This window comes from Drosophila tropicalis, unplaced genomic scaffold, assembly GCF_018151085.1.
Source record: "Drosophila tropicalis isolate 14030-0801.00 unplaced genomic scaffold, ASM1815108v1 contig_694, whole genome shotgun sequence".
Classification (NCBI taxonomy): Eukaryota; Metazoa; Arthropoda; class Insecta; order Diptera; family Drosophilidae; genus Drosophila; species Drosophila tropicalis.
In genome coordinates, this window is record NW_027173176.1 from 3,652,335 (window position 1) to 3,672,346 (window position 20,012).

Genomic DNA, 20,012 nt, shown 5'->3' on the forward strand with positions numbered 1-20,012 from the left:
ATTTTGGATTATAAGTGGCTTCCCCGGACATAATGATCATCGACGAGATCTGTTTTGGAAAGATGTAAAAATATTACTACGATCATTCAAGTATATGTTTTCCAACTTACTGCTTCAATTACATGGATTTTAAAGGCCAATAGCGAAATTATAAAATAGAATGCTAACATCTTATATCCAACAATGTATTGGGGTATTACAGTTTATTTTGTTATTATTTACTACTTTTTGATTTCGAACATTGTACATATAATTTACAGCAATTCAAGCGTTTTAAATATTTTATTGAAGCATGAAGTTATTATTTTAAATGATTAATTGGTTAATATTGCATCAATGGTCATTACTAAACACTCATCATACGATTTCGCCTTGTATTTGCCATAGAAGAAAAAGGCTTTTCCGCGATACTCGCCAGGCATCAAAAATCGATGGGTCATGGAGCCGCCCATGCGCCAATTACGCATATAATAATGACCGATTTCCACTGGACAACTATACATGAAATTGCCATGTTTCGACATATCGAGAAACCAGGATTTAAATAAGCTATCCCTGACACTAGTCACAATGGCACATACATCCGTATTGTGGCTGAAAACGGTTTGAAAGTTTTTTGCATTCGCCAGCCGCAACTGATAGTCAATGTGAGCCTTGAATCCTCTCTGGATTTGTCGATTTAAATACATATCCATGTTCATAGTATTATTTATAATAAACAATGTGTAGTTTTTAAAATATTTCGGATTGAAGACGACATTCGTAGACAGGAATGTAACTTTTCGTTCCTTCAGAAAAACAATCACAAAAAATAACTTCATATACTTGATTATCAATCTAGACTTACCGCCAACGTACAATGACAAAGTATTAGGAGTAGGCAAATAAATTTCAACATTTCTCTTATGCTTTTCTATTACTTCTGCTCACCAATGACAAATTGTTAATGAGCTTAACGAATTATATGCATGTGGTGTACATTTATTTCCAACTCATTAATCACAAAAGTTCTTTATCATTTTTACATATGGATTATAGCATCCGCTGAACAGCTCATTATGAAGTCCTCATCTTTGCCCTTGTATTTGCCATAGAAATTGTAGGTCTCCAAGCGATATGAGCCACTCGTTATGAACGGTGGCACGAGCATCTCATCAAATTGCCAACCACGTAGATAATAATGACTAGCATTCAATGGGCAATTTTTTAAAAAGTTACCATATTTCAATAGATTTCGATACCATTTTTTAAACAGATTGATTTTAACCGCATTAACAATATTGCAAACATCTACACTGGTCGAAAAGAGGCTCTGAAAGGACTTTGAATTGGCCACACGCAATTGAAAATCAAGTCTTGCCCTCCAACCCTTCAGCAATGGTTTCTTCAATGTCATATCGAGAAAGACTTTGCCATTTCGTATAACCAGCGAGAAATTGTCAAAATAGTTGTCATTGAAATGACTTTCACCAGATGTAAATTTTATGCTACGTTCCTAAAACAGTTAAAGAATAGAGAAATGTTTTTATAAGTTGGAATGGAATTTGAAAGATTGATTAAAAGGCTAGGTAACGAGGCACTCTTACAAGAATGTATATATGTACGCACATTAACTTACCGCTTTAAGTTGATTTCCACTAAATACCAATAGAAATATGCCTAACCAAAAGTGGTTTTTGAAAATTTTAAAAGTCAAGCTCCACATTAGTAAGCAAATATATAACGACTAAGAGATTTATAAAATAATGTTTTATTTTGCTAGACAAACTGAACAAAAATATATTCATTTAATAAGCCATTCAAGCCTAAAGATCAGCTATCTCCATCTGACACATGCAGACAAAATCAATTTATGAGAATTTTTCAATTAAGGTGTTTGTTGTTGGTTTTATTTTGAGTTTTTTTATTACATAAATATTTGTTTTTGTTTTTTTTTAATTCAATATTGCCTCAACTGTGCACTCTAGTAATGGATTATCAAAATTCTTTTTATAACGACCATAGAAGAAGGTCCCACCGATGCGATAGTCGCCTAAATAAAGAAATGATGGTATCAAATCACCATCCAATGTCCAGCCATGCATATAATAGATACCCTGTGCAATAGGGCAACTTGTGGCAAAATTGCCAAATTTCAGCATGCTAGTGAACCAGCGACGATATAATGATTCCTGAGATCCTTTGATCAGTGCACAATAGTTCATGTCATGCTGAAACACACTTTGGTATGTTTTACTCTTCGTTACACGAAACTCGAAACTCAAATGGGCCTTAAGGCCCTTTGGAAGTTGTTTAACCAATTTCATATCCATCAAAATTTTCTTATTAATGATTTGCAATGTAAAATTCGAGAATACATCACGATTGTAGCGACAATCGCCACTTTTAAATGACATTTTTGTGCCCTAAAATCAAATTTTGGCATTAACCGTTTAATCAACATCATGCCGAACAACTTACCGGTATATTATCTATTAAATAAGTTGAGAAAACAATTGTCCATACAATTTTCAAAATCAACATTACTGAATGACATCAACATGAACTTTGTGACCGAAACAAATCAATGTTTATTTTGTTTTCTACCATGATTTTCAGTTAATGGATCAATTGTTAAACGTTTTGCATGGTTGAGTCAAATTATTGATTCATCCGTCTAACCTCATCGATAATTAACCTCAAAATAAGTAAACAAAACATTTTACTTAATTGTTTCCCATCGTTTTTGTTTTTTCTATTTATTCTTCATTGTACCATCCATAACACATTCAAGAATTACAATTTGTCGCTTGGTACGATATTTACCATAATAGCCCAAACCATGTATGCGATAGTCACCATTTAACAAATACGAGGGTATTAAACTCATATCGAAGTGATAAGTCTTCAAATAGTAATGACCAATTGGTATGGGACAGTTCTCCATAAAATTGCTATTCTTCAAGATGCTTTTGTACCAACGTTTGAAAAGAGAATCCTTAACAGCTGAAAGCATTTGACAGAAATCGGCATCATTCTGCAGAAGGCTTTGAAATTTATTGCCATTCGATAGACGTAATTGGATATCCAAGTGGGCACGAAAACCATTTTTTAATATTTCAATTAACTCCATATCAGCTGAGATGGTATTATTCGCAATGGTCACATTAAAAGTTGTGAAGTATTTTAAATTTCTTTCACATTTTACTTGCATTAGGCCAACCGATATTGTCTGATCGTAAATAAACAACCCATCAAAAATATTACGACTTTAAAAATTAGTAATTTTTCGCTACTTACCTCAATTTCTGACCAATTATCTTGTAGGAGTAAAAATATGGCAAAACTATACCAAAATAGATTTAATTGTTTAGACATTGTTGATCAGTTTTACTGCCAATTCGCTGGTGATAATCACTTATTATATAGAATACAAATTTTTGCCTGCCGACTTCATCTATATTTATACACGATTTGACTAATTCATTTTAAATGACTGATTGGTAGTATGTATGTTGTCTAAACTTCATGCCCGATTAACTAACTGGGCTTCAATTGGGCATAGACAATAATATCGAGAACAAAATCCTCATGCTTGCCCTTCTGTTTTCCATAAAAGAAATGCGACTTGATCCGATAATCCCCAGCGTTTAAGTAGTGCGGCACAAGACGTGAATCCAATTTCCAATCATGCAGGAAATAGTGGCCCTCAGTCACTGGGCAGTTGTACATAAAATTTCCATGTTGCAGCATGCTTTCGAACCAACTTTTAAATATATTATTTCGAACCGAAGACACAATACCGCAAACATCGATAATATGGGCAAAGACGCGTTGATAGTTCTTTGAATTGCCCAAACTGATTTCAAAGTCAATGAAAACTTTTATGCCACGTTGCAATTTTCGAATGGTAACCATATCCATAGACACACTATTATTAACAATACTCAAAGTAAAATTGTCATAGTATTTGCGACTGAAATTGCATTCGCCCGTCTGTATTATCAGTGATTTCTGTAAGATGAAATCAAATCCAGCAAATATCGTAAAAAAATATATTAAAATACTCACCGCCACAATTGCTGGTAGGAAGAGCAGCCAAATTATAGCACACAATTTAGACATATCCATTATATGGACAACTTTCGAATGAGTTCATTTAAAATCATGTAAATCAGTTTTCTAGTCTACTTGTTAATGGTAATGGAAAATATACAATAAATGAATTTTAATTGATTTTGTTTTGCATTGCACTCATTATGTATGAAACAGTTGAAATTATTTGTAATCAAAGTAGTCGGCATTAGTTAATTAGAATTCAAAAATCATAAAAGAAATGTTCACTTTTTTAATTACATTGTAAAAAGTGAACTAATGAGTCAATAAAGCAAGTTAGGATTACCTATGTAAGTGAAGTCTTGGGACTATAAGCTATGATTACGATCTGACATATGTCTGTTGATGTTAAAAGCTCTTCTCTCTCTCTCTCTCTCTCTACATAATCCACAAGAAACTTTATACTATCGAGCCAAGACATTCAAAATATTTAAGGACTCCTTTCACTTTTAAACTACACACAGTAAAATATAGATGCAAATACAAGCAGTAGCAAAGCTTTTAAAGATATTTTCTGCTCATTATGTCTTTGAATGTTAATTAAAAACTTCGTCGCTTTATTCTCAACATGTATTTATTTTTATACCCTTGCAGAGGGTATTATAAAATTGGTCAGATGTTTGTAACGCACAGAAGGAGACGTTTCCGACCCCATAAAGTATATATATTCTTGATCAGCATGAGAAGCTAAGTCGATATAGCCATGTCCGTCTGTCCGTCTGTCCGTCGGTGCGTACGCGTTTTACTCAGCCATCTTAAGAGCTATCGGGATGAAATTTTTTTGGGAGCTTTTTTTTACCCGGGTGAGATAAAGTATGAAAATCTTTGGGATCGGACTACTATATCATATAGCTCTGGAACAAAAATTTTTGCAAAAATTGGAGTATCCCCAGGAAATTTACCAATATAATAGAATTTGATATAAAATCTCAGATCCCAAAATTTGACCCTGATCGGATAAATAGAACACAAGTTACAGTCTATATAAATCGGTTCAATCGCTGCCGGCAGCTCTGCTTGCTGCCTACTACGTCACCATCTGTTAACAGAGCACATGCATACACACACAGACGCAACGCTACATAAACTGTATGTGTATGCGTGCGTTGCTTTGCTTAGGGAATGAGGGAAGAAGAAGAACAAATTGTACATAGTATGAAGAGTAAAATTGTTTTGTTTGTATATTAATGAATTGAGTTGCAGAAAAGAAATTTTGAACATGTGAAATTATTATTGTCAAGGACTGCAAGGGTATATAAACTTCGGCATAGCCGAATTTAACTTCTTTGATATTTAGTGGATCAATCTTTTATTGTGAAATTTTATGGTTGACTTACTAACTGGGCTTTAATTGTGCATAGAAAATAATGTCGAGCACAAAATCCTCTTGTTTAGTTTTATGTTTGCCATAGAAGAAATGCGCTTTGACACGATAATCCCCAGCGTACATATAATGCGGCACAAGACGTGAATCCAATTTCCAATTATGTAGAAAATAATGACCTCCAGTCACTGGGCAATTGTACATGAAATTTCCATGTTGCAGCATACTTTCGAACCAACTTTTGAATATATTACTTCTAACCGAAGAGACAATACTGCAAACATCAAGAATATGGGCAAAGACGCGTTGATAGTTCTTGGAATTGCCCAAACTTATTTGAAAGTCGATCAGAGCCCTAAACCCTCGTGTAAATGGCCTAATCGTTATCATATCCATTGAGACCGTATTATTCTTAATGGTTAATGTGAAGTTGTTAAAATACTTGCGACTAAAATTGCATTCGCCCGTCTGAAATAAAACATTGTTCTAAAAATAAACATTAATTGATTAATATAATTCACCAATTTTTATAAAATTAATGACTCACCGCTTGCGTATAGGCCACGAATAGAGAAAGAATTATTAAATATTTCAACATTTTCGTCGCAACGATAATTTTATAATGAGTCCCACAAACTATGCCAATGCCTCTTTTGGTGTCTAATGATAAACTCAATTTGAAGTTAAACGAATTATAATTGGTCTCGTTTTGCATTTTGTGTGTTTTATTTAATTTATTTGCATTATTTGATTTCTACATCTGCGGTACATGCTATGATGAAATCTCTTCTCTTACCATGATCTTTATGCTGGATCATGCGAAATGATAACCGATACAGGCCATCATAGAAAAATGTTGGTATAAACACATCATCTATAGAATAACCTTTTAAATAATAATGCTTGGGCAACACTGGACAAAAACGATTGAAATTGCCATATTTGAAGAATGTGGAGAACCATTTCTTGAAAATATTATTCTTTTGGGCGCTCAACAAACTGCACATATCCAGAGAGTATTGAAAGACTCTCTGACAACCCATGGCAGTTTGACAGCGCAGCATAAACTCAATATCCATTTTAACACCCGATTGCAGGGGAGTTATAATATCCATCTCTAAATACAATTTACTCTTTTCAATATTCATGGAAAAGTTTGATATATAACTTCTATTATAATCGGCACATTGACCATCTAATATGCTCGGCTTGCCCATCTAAGAGACAATTCAAAGCAATTAAAATCCATCCAAGGTTGCCTATGACAAAGTACTTACTATTTGATTTACTTGTAGCCATAGAAAAATGGGATAAATAAGAAATGGCTTCATTGTTTTCTTCTTTTTTTTTTACTGAAAAATGTGAGATACAACGAATCATACGGTCGACTGTTAACTAAACTTTGTACGATCGATCATATTTATGGTCAATTTTATGCACAAACGATCGAAATAATTGTATGTCTACGATATATTTCATACAATCTTTCAATAAGCAAATATCATTTAAATTTTTAATAAAAAATAACCATAGCTTATTAGGAAAAAAAAGATATTTTATAAAGTGATTAAATGTTATAGGGACTAAAAAAGTCCTGCAGCTAATTATAGTTAAGTGTTAGTATTCCATTCTTGTTTTCGAATCTGAGTATAAGTTTTAAGCACAGTATTATATTTAGTTTTAAATCTAGTCTTAGTTTACGATTTGATTTAGATTCATTTTGACATTTAGATTCAGAAACTAATAAATCGTATTCTTAACAATTAATGGTATTTTATTTTATAGAAGTGAACTGTCGTTTTTCTTCATATTTTGCATCTTTGATATTTATTAGTTTTTGTGGGCTATATGCATATGCATTTAATTTATTTACGATACACTAACTTCACTTGATATCCACTTCAAACATACATGCAGCCACAAAATCCTTACGTCTACCCTGTTCCCTATGTTGCGAAATACGAAATGCTATGCGATATATACCAACGTATAGAAATGTTGGCACAATCAACTCATCAAAATTGTAACCTCTTAGATAATAATGATTCGGGTGAACTGGACAATAACGATTGAAATTTCCATACTTGAAAAATGTGGAGAACCACTTCTTGAACATATTATTCTTTTGACTACTCAACATATTGCACATATCCAGTTTATATTGGAATACCTTTTGATATCTATTGGCATTTTTATCGCGTAGAAGAAACTCCAATTGCATACGAACATTTGTTTGCAATGCCATTATCAGATCCATTTCTAAATACATTCTCGCATTTTTCGTAAACATGGTCATATTAGATAAATAACTTCGATTATAATCGCTGCAGCAGCTATCTACCATAGTAATTTTGGCCAACTTTCATGAAATAGAATCAGTAGAACAATTATTATATTAAATTATGTATATTAACTTTGTATTTATTTACCACATAGCTTTTCTCCATTAGCATTAAAAGCATCAATAGTTGCCAAAATCTCATCATTTTAATGCAGACCTACACAGAGGGCACACTTAACTAAAGGTCTAATGCCTGCTTGTGTTCATTGGTTGAAACGATTGCCAACCAATACAGGAAGTAAACAAAGCACTTAAAATTTATTTTGTCATTAATACAAATAGTAATAATCATAGTCCAAAAACAAACATTTAGGTGTAATATTCCAATTGGCAAACTGCCCAATTTCGGTTTGCCAAGATAAGGCATACTCTGACATACATACATGGGCAATTCTATGCATACGATCATTAAATACCTTGGAAATTACTCTACTTTTATATTAATTACCATCAAACAAACTGTTACAAACAGTCAGGAGAAAAAAAAAAAACAATATAATAAGTTTATTGTTAACTTGAGATTATTAAATAATCATCTGTAGTTCACTTTTTTACTAGCAAGAAAGAGAAGTTCGATAAACTATCTTCAATATTATGGAAAATTATGTTGTTTGTATTTGAAAATGAAATTAAGTGTGAGGAGTTAAGAAAACTAGTTTCAATAAAACAAACACCTTATTAAATTCCATATATGTAGATAAGAGAGCTCGACCTTTGTTTTTAAACCCTCTGCCATGATTTGACTTAATGAATGTGTCTATATAGCAAAAGCAATTACGAAAACATACAAATATACATACTTGTATATTCGATATATATTAATGGAAACCCATAATTATGTACAATCGTAATACAATTAAGAGAATTTATTCGGTCTGTGATTTAAATTTAAGCTCATTCGCGATTAGTCGCTGACAATTGGCAAATATGAGTGACCAGAAATTTTCTGCTCTGATCGTTATTTTATCTCTTCTACTAAATGAGATTCTTGCAGTTCGTATTAAGTGAATTCAAGTTGTTTTTAATGTTTTTAATGCTGTTGTTGTTAAAATATGTATATAACCACCGCAGTATGTCTATCTCTTTCATATTATTCTAGAATGATCCGATCTGTGAATTGTAACGGACATTCTTTCATTTCTGCTTTACGTTCTTATTCTCGCTGCCTGCGCTGCAGCGAATATTCTTATGCATAAGTTTAGTCTCTAATAAACCTCTACTCGAATAGGTTCTGGGCCCAGGCAGCAGAAAGTAAAACTGTGCGGGTTAGTCGGAAAGACTTGTAAGAGATTCGTTTTGTTAATTAAAGTTTGTGATTAACTAATTTGTTCAAGATGAGTACACAATTTTCAATCGAAAAACTAGATGGTGAAAATTATAGTGTATGGTCAGTACAGATGAAAAGTCTGTTGATTCATTCTGATTTGTGGTCGGTGACATGTGGTCGGTTAAAAAAAGTGGCGTCTGATACGGCTGAACAAAAGGAGTTGTTTGACAGTAAAGACGAGAAAGCCCTCGCAAGTATTTTGTTGTGCGTAAGTCCGTCGCAGATCAACGGTATAAAACATTGTAAAACCGCGAACGAGGCATGGGCAAAGTTGTCCGCGATTCACATGCCCTCCGGTCCGGCTAGAAAAATACAGTTGTTTAAGCAATTGTTGTATTCTAAAATGTTGGCTACAGACAGTATTCGAGAGCATTTGAATAATTTTTCTAATGTCGTAGAAAAGTTAAGTGAAATTCAGGAACAAGTGCCTGATGAAATGCTCGTTATAATTTTGTTGGCAAGTTTAAGTGATGATTTCGAAAATTTTGTAGTTGCCATAGAAACGCGAGACTCGTTGCCATCGCTAAGCGCTCTAAAAATTAAATTGCTTGAAGAGGGAGAGAGACGCAAGATTGGCGAAGTAGCCGAGAAAAGTGAGAATAAAATGTATTCGTCGCGTCAAGAAAACGGTAAAAAGAACAAAGCAATGAGAGAACCAAAAAACATTGAATGTTGGTTGTGCGGTCGTCGCGGGCATTTCGCGTCGAAGTGTAGTTCGAAAGAGAGAAAAGACAACGCGAGCGAAAAGAACAGTAAAAAATCTTTTTCGGTGCTCTCTACTTCTGGAACACGAATCGGTTTGTCGAAAAATGCGTGGTGTGTAGACAGCGGGGCTACAGCTCATTTGTGTGCGGACAAATCAATGTTCACGAGTATGCGTGAGCACAAAGAGAAAATCAAGTTAGCAGGCGACAGTTATATAGAAGCCGAAGGTTGCGGTACAGTGGAACTAATATGCAAAAATATCACGATCGAGTTGGTTGACGTGCTATATGTAAAAGACTTACAATGTAACTTTATTTCGGTATCAAAAGCAACAGAAAATGGCTTAAGAGTAATTTTTGTCAAAAACAAAGTGTTCGTTAAAGACAGTAACAATCGTGATTTAATGATCGCAGAGAAACACAACGGTTTGTTTTTGTTTGAAAGTAAAACAAAAACAGTTTTTGCTGCAGAAGCAAATGTAAATCAGCTGGTGAAATGGCATGATCGATTCGGACATTTAAATTTCGATAGTTTGAACAAAATGATTAAGCAGGATATGGTCTATGGTCTCAATGCTAGAGTGTGTAGTACAAATGACCTTGTATGTGAAACGTGTGCAAAAAGTAAAATTTGCGTTAAGAAGTTTCCGAAGTTTTCGGAAAGTCGCTCAAAGGAATTGTTGGGCTTGATTCATACAGACATTTGTGGACCTATGCGTACAGCGTCACAAGGTGGTGCGCGCTATTTTGCAACTTTCATAGACGATAAATCGCGTTATGTATCGGTATACATGTTAAAGAATAAGAGCGATATTTTCCAGAAATTCCAAGATTTCAAAATTCTAGCAGAAAATCAGACGGGTAAGCGTATAAAAGCCATACGAAGCGACAACGGTCGCGAGTACCTGAGCGATGTATTTGAACAGTTCTTATCGAGTCATGGAATAAAAAGACAACTCACTGTTCCCCACACTCCACAACAAAATGGTGTGGCGGAGCGCGCAAATAGAACCTTGGTGGAGATGGCGCGAAGCATGATAGTGCATGCTGGAGTTGGCGAATCTTTTTGGGGAGAGGCGATAATGACGGCTGCATATTTACGGAACAGAGCAGAAACTGCAACTTTGCCTGACAATACTCCATACGAGGTTTGGTATGGGAAAAAGCCAAGCGTATCTCATCTTAAAGTATTTGGTATGAAAGCTATTGTTTTAGATAAAACTCATAAGAACAAGTTTTCAGCGAAAGGGAAGCAGCATATTTTGGTAGGTTACTCCGAGACTGCCAAGGCTTATCGTCTTTACAACCCTGTCAAAAGGACCGTAGTAGTATCCCGAGATGTCGTGTTTTTGGAGCACAAGTTCATGAAAGAGTTGGAGCACGGTCGAGAATCATCATGTGAGTCAGATGTGGTAATCTTTCAGCCAAGTGAAAAACTTGATTGCGAGCATAATGATGAAATCCAAGAAAAATCTGTGGAGCAGCAAATTCCAATTGTTGATGAGCAAAGTGGTGACGAAGAAAATGCTGAGGAGGAGCAACCATATACCCGAAGAGGGCCAGGGAGACCAAAGATTGTTCGCACTGGGCGTGCTGGTCGTCCACGAAGAGAGTACAATATGCTGAATGTACTAGATGCGAAAGACGTCATTGTTCCTACCTGTATAAATGAGGCATTTAAGTCAGAGCAGTCGGAAAACTGGAAATCAGCAATGCAGAAGGAGTATGACAACCTAGAAAACATTAGGACATGGAGTTTGGTTGATCTTCCTGCAAACAAAAAGGTTATCGGTTGTAAATGGGTTTTTACCACCAAACGAGATGAGAGTGGCAAAGTTCAGCGCTTCAAGGCAAGATTGGTCGCAAAAGGGTGTGGTCAACAATATGGAATTAACTACAAGGAAACTTTTTCCCCGGTTGCACGTTATTCCTCAATCAGACTGGTGATTGCGTTGGCGGTGGAGCACGAGATGCACTTGCACCAGATGGATGTCTCTGCAGCATACCTCAATAGTGAGCTACAAGATGACGTTTATATGCGACAACCTGAAGGTTTTGTCGATACTGATCATCCCAAGCGTGTACTCAAGCTACATAAATCGTTGTACGGCTTGAAACAGAGTGGGCGTGAGTGGAACCAAAAGTTGGATAGCGTTCTTTTGAAGATTGGTTTCGTTCCGTGTGCAAGCGAACCGTGTATATACACGAGCAAAGTCAATGGGTATTTATCTATTATTGTTGTATATGTTGACGATTTTATACTTGCATGTACCAGAAAAGACGACGTGGCCTACATAAAGCAGCTCATATCAAACGAATTTGATGTGGTCGACGGCGGTGAACTCCATCATTTTTTGGGGATGGAAATCGAGCGAGATGGCAAGACTGGCAATGTCTCCATAGGCCACAAGCAGTACATCGAAGGCTTGTTGCATGAATATGGTATGCAGGACTGCAAGCCGAACGCGACTCCTCTAGAGGTTGGGTTCCAGACGAAGTGCGATAGCGATGATTGCGGTCAGGTGGACAAGACACGCTATCAATCACTCATTGGTTCGTTATTGTATTTGGCGTTGACTACACGGCCAGATATAATACACTCTGTGGCTAAATTGGCGCAGAGAAATTCAGATCCGCACAAGGAACATGAGGTTGCAGCCAAGAGGGTATTGAGATATCTAAGAGGTACCTCAGATGTGAGACTCCATTATAGCAAAACTGGTGTTCCTATCCACTGTTTTGTTGATGCGGACTGGGCTGGCGATTGCAACGATCGGAAGTCGTTCACTGGTTGGTCATTCCTTATTGCTGGAGCGGCGGTGTCATGGGAATCAAAGAAGCAAAATCTGGTTGCCCTCAGTAGCACGGAGGCCGAGTACGTAGCACTTTCTACAGCAGCCAAAGAAGCGATATACATCAGAAAGCTGATCAACGAGATGGGATTCGGGCCGATGGCGAAGCTGATAATTTATAGTGACAACCAGAGCGCACAATGTCTTGCTAAAGATGCTAAATTTCATTCACGTAGCAAGCATATTGAAATAAAATATCATTTTGTAAGGGAAATGTATAAAGAAAATGTAATAGATATCAAATACATTCCCACAGATAGTATGACCTCAGATATATTAACAAAGAACTTATGTAAGGTCAAACATGTAAAGTTTACAGAAATGTTGGGATTAAAATAATTTTTGTACAAGATAGACTTCGCGTTGAGAAGGAGTGTTAAAATATGTATATAACCACCGCAGTATGTCTATCTCTTTCATATTATTCTAGAATGATCCGATCTGTGAATTGTAACGGACATTCTTTCATTTCTGCTTTACGTTCTTATTCTCGCTGCCTGCGCTGCAGCGAATATTCTTATGCATAAGTTTAGTCTCTAATAAACCTCTACTCGAATAGTTGTTGTAATTTTTTTTGATTAGAAAAGCATGGATCTTTCCACCCATAAATGTCAATATAGTGATAAATACTTTGAAACATTTAATTTCACTGTAATTAACAATTCTGTGTCATCGCAACAATTCTGTGTCATCTTCAAACCAGAATTAAAATTGGTGCCGGTGTCAAATTGTATATGAGTCTCGAGATGCGTTTGAATAATACGAAAACCTATACAAATATTTTTACTTATGAGGCAGATGTATGCAAGGTACTATCTTCGTATCGGAATAACATCTATAAACGTTGGATACGCAGCCTAATGAAATACGGCAACTTCCCAGAGAAATGTCCAGCTCCACCTGCTTGTTACTATTTAAGGGCATGGCAATTGGATGATGATTTAATACCAAAATTTATACTCTCCGGTGATTATCGTTTAAAAAATTTCGTATACTATGGCCGTTATGAGAACAAGAATAGAGATAATCTATTGAATTGTACGTTTGTTGTAAAACTAATATGAAATGCCCAAGTAAAAGATAAAATTAATTTAATTTTTGTTTTTCCTAATGATATTTAGACTGATAAAATCGAATCAACCACGTGCCTCGTTGTCTATTTAAAACCCATTAGGGTTTCCAGTTATTTTTAGATTAAATTTGGTAAAAATGTTGATAATTATAATGCAATTATTTGTTGTATGTAGCAATCGCAAAATAGCTTGAAGACCTTAATTATTTTATCTAAAATTATTCAATTATGGATCTTAAGTTAAAAATTTCTAAACAGAATGCATATACTTTTATGGGCAATAAAGATCCAGGTAAAACAAACTTCACTCACTTGTTGAAGCAATTTTCTTAAAATATTTTGTATATCTTGAATTAGTGAAATTTTAGCTCTTAAGCCTTGACTTTTTGGCTTTGGCTTTGCTAATTGTAAACATTTAGATCTAGTTGAGAAATAAATTCAAGCTTCAAATTCATGTCAAGGCAACTTTAATGGGCTTCAAATACATCATCATTGTATGTAGAGTTACCCTTCTCCCATAAGTATGCTGCATTTTATTTAAACAGACCCTATGTCAGTCAGTCAGTCAGTCGACGCTTCGTCGTCGTCGCTTTCTCGCTCCACCCAATCCAAAATGCAGTCAACGTGTCTATGTTTACTCAACGTAGTAGACCACTGGCCCCCAAACCTTTGCTCTTTCTCTATTTATCTGAGCTCTTTGCCGCTGTATTTATGTACACGAACCACTGCAGAAAACAATTGCACGTAATTCTGCTTACGCCGTAACATTGCAACACAATGCAAAAAAAAAAAAAACAAAAAACAGAGACAACAACAAAAATGCCAGCCCTATTTGTTAGATTTTCTGTTTTCTATTTTTTTTCTTCCTTTTCTGTGGTTGTCTGCCAACCAGACAACAGACACACCGACATACAGTCAGTCAGTCAGTCAGCCAGAGTTCAACTTGAACGTCGCTTAATCAGAATCGGGGTCTGTCGAAAAACTAAGGCGCCATTTTCAATTGTCCTAGCCAAAAAAAAAAAAAAAAAAAAAACCCCCACAGAAAAAAAACGAACAGAAACACGGAGGAAGAAGTAAACCAACAAATAGTAAATGTCCTTTTCTGGTGCTCCTTTGCTTTCACTGTATGTGCGGCCTGCATATTGCATTTATTTACATAGGCGCAGTCCCCCCAGGATCCACGACCAAGCGCAGGACCATGCCAGGCCTTGTGACTTCTGACTTTTGATTTTAAGCTCCTGCCTAACTCAATTCCCTTTCGAGGCTATACTTTTTTTTTTTGGTTTTTTTGCAGCTGTCATGTACGTACGACCGCCCAGGTATATGAATATGTCTCCCTATGTGTGTGTGTGTGTGTGTGTGTGTCTCCCTCAGTATTCATATGTGTGTTTGTGTGTGTTGTTACTTCCTTTATATATTTACCGATGCATTTACGTGCTTTGAACGCTGGTTTTGAGCAAATATATAGCAACTATATACACAAACATCCATAGTAGTAGGTTGGATGCAGTCGCCTAAGCCTGGCCCGTGACCATCAAGCATAGCACACTAGACGTGTGCTCTTTGTCTGCATTGACTTTTGTTACTTGTTACAAAGTTGTCCTTTAAAGAGTTATCTAAAAGATAGCAAGTGCAGGCAAAGTAATGACATGTTGTTGGGAAAGTTGTGATCATTACTCCAGTTGACCTTTTGTGTTTTTGTGTGTGAGTGAATGGGCACAAAAAGTGAATGAGGATTAAATCAAATGATAAATGTTAGAAAATCATTCATGTTGGGAACCTATGCATATTATTGTGAACGGATTTTTTTTTCTTTTTGAATAGAGTTACACAAGAATAAGCAAGAAATTTGAAAGCGGGGTTTTAAAAAGGATGACGCAAATGAAAGAAAGTTCTTTTTTTTATAGATTCAAAAGCTCATTTGATTAAAATTTTAAAACTATTATAAAGAGCTTTGAAAATTTGCAGCCATAAAAATTGTTTAACTTTTTACTTGTTGTATACAATTTATGAAGTCTATAAAACTTTTGAAATTCGGAGTGATATTGGTACTAATTGGCTTATTTTAGATGTTTATGATTGTCAAGAATCACAAGAACGAAAAAGAGAGTGCAAAGAGAAAAAAAGTCTGTCCTATTAGTAATTAAATAACACTTGATAGATCGTACTATTTTAAACTAAAGAAACCCTTACCAAACCCTCAATTAGAAACTGAAAGGATAACGATCAAGTAATTATTTAACAATTTTTGAGTTTATAGGATAAGAAATGTGATTTAATTTAAGGTTTTTCCTCCTAATAACTCTCTAATTGATCTTTATTGGTTATAATCCCCCCATTAAAAGGAGAAACTTAGGCAAATCTTCCAAAGTTGATTTCATGAAATTTAATTAGTCGAAATCTTCAAATATCTAAACAACAATTTTATCAATTTTAGTTATCTCTTTTAAGATTTTTCATTCCACAAAATACAATGTTCAGTTTGAGTACGTTTTCATTAATCTGTTCTGATTGCTTGAAGAATTTTCTCCCTTATTTCCAATCTAGTCCTAACCAAAGGAAATCTGTGGAAAAATGTCTAGTCGGCATTTATGTGACCACAGGCCAGACATGTTGGACATATTTTCTTTTATATATGTATAAATTTAGTTTTTTCGTTGTTGTTGGTTGGTTTATTTCTATTCTTTTAGCCACTCCAATTTAAACAGCAATCAAAAGTGCAACCAAGGAAGACAATTTTCACACTTCTCCAGCTATAAATGCACACACACAGACACACATATAAATATATCTAACATATACATATATATGGACTTGGCAAATAGTGCTGACCGAAAAAAAGAAAAAGATAGAAAAATAAAAGAAAAGGAAAGAAATGAAAAAGAAATAGGTAAACATGAAAAGCAAATGCAATGCAATGGCAAGTCGTGCGAGAAGAAAAACGTCATCATAAATGCTCTGAGCAGAGAAGTGAAGCAATCAGAAGGCGCCTGAAAATATGCAATGCGAAAAATCAACGAGAACGACCCCAATTACCCTCGTTTTTGCCAAGAGAATTGCCATACAAAAATCACTGCATATTTACAGGCGTTGGGCATGAAAATTTGTCACCTACCAGAGTAAACACCTCGCCTCTGTATATCTATCTGCCTCCTCTCTACATACATATGTATAAATGATTCAGTATTTGTGTGTCTGTGTATGTGTGTGAAATTGAGCCTACAGATATGCAACGAGTTTCGCAAAGTAATCGACACTTGGGCGAGGCAAACAATTTGCCTTTCTTTTCCATTGAGCTGCGTTTGCGCCTACCAAGCAATGCAATTTTGTAGGGGCAGGTATTCCCATCTGATTGGAAATGTGCAAACACCTGATTGGTTAGCCCTCAAAATGTTGCTAAAGTTTGCCACAGAGGATGCGATTGGTCAATTCTGGATATTGTTAAGGGCAGCTACTGCAATGCGCATGAGCGGCGAGAGAAGCGAAATGAAAGGATTTGCTCAGCAAATAGTTAGAGCACCTCGTTTTATGCCATAGTCAATGTCTGTGTGTGTGTGCATTTCGTTGATTCTTTCGGCTTTTTGTTGGATTATTTGCCCACACATCAAGGGTTTCTGTCTGTCGGTGATTAAAGCTTAGTGCGTGGTGAGAAATAGTCGGGGAATTTAAATCTCAAGTTGGTGGTTGATAACGACAACTACAATGATTATTATTATTATCAATATTATTACTATTATTATTTCTCTGCCATACAGGTTTATGCATTTGCTATGCCAATTATTTGGATGTCGCTTTCTGGTTGACTACAAATAAATGGAATGCCAGTAAGTTTACTTTACTTGATGGCATTTGAGGCATAGTTTTAAGAGGTCCATTTATTGTTGATTTTATTGAAGCCATTCAATAGTCAATTGGTTCAATAGTTTGCCTTTCTGTTTTTGTGGCATTGCATCTCGCTGGCCGTTTGATTCAATTACAATTACTGTAGCCTTCATTTTCAAAATTTCATCCCCAAAAAATTGCCTTGGGTGTAGAGATGGCACTATCTCCTTTTCTCTTTCTCGTTTCTGTACCCTGCACTATTGAAATTGTTGGGTATATATTTATTGATATCCAAATGTTGTTATACTTCTACAACTTGTGGTAAACATATACTGAACATATGTCTAAAAATATATGAATATTTCTGTTTGATTTTAACATTGTTTATCTGTGAAACTTTTATTGATCATGTACCTTCGGAGCTATAATTTTTGTCTATATACATTTCTTACAACTGTGTTCTGTATATGCTACATTTACGTCTTTTTATACTGAGTCTCGGTTTTATGAACTGATTTTGAAATTAAAATAGTCAGATATATTAAACAATTTGTCATAATCTACTAATTTAATTATCTTACATAAATTTACCCTATATTAAGAGGATATCTTTTGGTCGGTACTCAAAATATGCTCATGGAATGTTTCCCGATGGTTGTTAACTCCCTCTGGAAAAGTTTGCACAAAGTGCGATTTGAATTCGCCGTAAACCATTAAACGAAAGCTCTCAGACACTGAGAGAAAACTCTCCTTAGTTAGTAAAAATGATATAAGCAATGAAAATGCATATAACAAAAGTGATCGATCAAATATAAAATAATAATATAATAATGAAAATTAATGTTAAAAATCGTTAAAAATCCTAAAAACTAAACTCTTCTATATTAATTCCTGAAGATTAATCTGCGTTTCGCATCAGAAAATATATATAATTAGGTTATTTTTAAAAATTATATAAATTGGTACGCAAAGCACATTATTAATGAAGTATTTCAGTAAACCCTTCGAATTTAAGCCAAAAGAAATTGATTGATTAATTCATTTCCAGTCGGCTATTTGATGATTAAATCGTTAAAAATTTTGATTTGCCTTAATGACTTTTCTTGTTTTATATAAATAATCGTTTTGACTCTTTAATTTGATAATTAGAATTTGTTCAATTTAATTTGACTAAATGACCTTCCAGTCTATGGTAAAAGCTTTTACATCACAAATTTTTCGCAAAGTGTATTTACTTGAAAGCTTCCAGTTAAGGTTTTAAGGCAAATGTAAATTACTGCAAAAATTTTGCTACTGTTGAGCATTGAAGTTTTGTAGGGAAGTTTATACTTGTTGCCATTCGTTGTTGTTGTTTGAGGCGAATTCAATAGACGCAACATGTTTGAAGTTGACTTAGTTCATGGCATCAATACCAAAGCATACTTTTGGGCTCAAAATAATGTATATATTTAAAATTTATTTATGATAAAATTTCATTTGTTAATTGAAAAATTTATTAAGCAATTTAATTATATTTTATAGCATAACATTTACTTGCGTTTTGGAGTTTTTAATTCACCTCAACGTCATTCATGTTGCATCTTCATTATTGGTTATCGTTGTTGGCCTTCGTTGCATTCATCGTATTTGCCGAGATTTTTACTTGGTCAAAAAAGAGAGAAGCACAATAAGAAGAAAAAAAAAACAGAAAGAAAGGTAACAAAAAAACAACGTAAAGTTAAGTTCGTTTATCTAGTTACTGTTGTTGCTGTTACTGTTGTTATTGTTCGGCGCCGTCGTTGTCTCCTTCATTCATTTGCCGGCAAAATTTTGTTGGTTCGTTGTCTTGTCGTTGCCGTCGTCGTCATCGTCGTTGTCGTCCTCGTCGTCGAACTGTGGGCTCCTCGTGGCCTTATGCCATCGGTATGCTGTGTGCTATGCCCCGTTATCGTTCTCGTTGTCGTAGTCGTAATCGCTTTGAAGTTTTCGTTGCCGTAGTCGCTGCTCGTGCATTGTTGTATAGGTTCGTGTGCGTTGCACAATTTTTGCCAAGCGGCAGCAGATTTTTTCGGAATGCGTTTAAGGATCAGTTTTACGCGAATTACGGTCACGAAAGGTTGCTACCGACCAAGAGCCGGCGTCTCAAAAGAAAAGCAAATAAACATTTTCTTTCATTCTTTTCAGTGTCTGTGTGTGCGTGTGTCGCAATTTATTTATCTTGTTTTTTTTTGTTCTGCCAAAATCAAATAATATCACATGTTTCAAGCGTACAAATAGCGTATAAAGAGCGCGTGAGAATTTCCATAGAAAAGCCGTAAAAAGAAGAAAAATCCCCCTTAAAAACAAATCACACGATAACATATCGCCTATGGTAACTGACCTATACTAAAATAAATAATACCAAGCAAAAAAAAAAAAGAAACAACAAACAGGGCTTTAACAGCATAGAACTGACCTAACCCAAGTAAGGACTTTGAGAGGACAATATCAGATATT

The 20,012-nt window shown here is 35.0% G+C and overlaps 6 protein-coding genes across 6 annotated transcripts in view; 1 reads left to right on the forward strand and 5 right to left on the reverse strand.

Moving 5' to 3' along the window:
- The window catches only part of LOC137579186 (cytoplasmic polyadenylation element-binding protein), a 352,744-nt gene that overhangs the window by 24,393 nt on the left and 308,339 nt on the right, over window positions 1-20,012 (forward strand). The gene's annotated exons all lie outside the window — the stretch shown is intronic.
- Window positions 315-898, reverse strand: LOC137579182 (uncharacterized). The gene is made up of 2 exons (XM_068292886.1): window positions 848-898; window positions 315-788 (listed from the first exon to the last, which is right to left on the reverse strand). The coding sequence occupies exons 1-2, from the start codon at window positions 896-898 to the stop codon at window positions 315-317; spliced, it is 525 nt and encodes a 174-aa protein (XP_068148987.1).
- LOC137579183 (uncharacterized) lies at window positions 1,022-1,610 on the reverse strand. Its single transcript, XM_068292888.1, has 2 exons — window positions 1,587-1,610; window positions 1,022-1,495 (listed from the first exon to the last, which is right to left on the reverse strand). Exons 1-2 carry the CDS (start codon window positions 1,608-1,610, stop codon window positions 1,022-1,024), a joined length of 498 nt encoding a protein of 165 aa, XP_068148989.1.
- On the reverse strand, window positions 1,935-2,396 carry LOC137578742 (uncharacterized). Its single transcript, XM_068292296.1, has one exon. It carries the CDS (start codon window positions 2,394-2,396, stop codon window positions 1,935-1,937), a length of 462 nt encoding a protein of 153 aa, XP_068148397.1.
- On the reverse strand, window positions 5,432-6,017 carry LOC137579184 (uncharacterized). The gene is made up of 2 exons (XM_068292889.1): window positions 5,967-6,017; window positions 5,432-5,905 (listed from the first exon to the last, which is right to left on the reverse strand). Exons 1-2 carry the CDS (start codon window positions 6,015-6,017, stop codon window positions 5,432-5,434), a joined length of 525 nt encoding a protein of 174 aa, XP_068148990.1.
- On the reverse strand, window positions 6,163-6,636 carry LOC137579185 (uncharacterized). Its single transcript, XM_068292890.1, has one exon. The coding sequence runs from the start codon at window positions 6,634-6,636 to the stop codon at window positions 6,163-6,165; it is 474 nt and encodes a 157-aa protein (XP_068148991.1).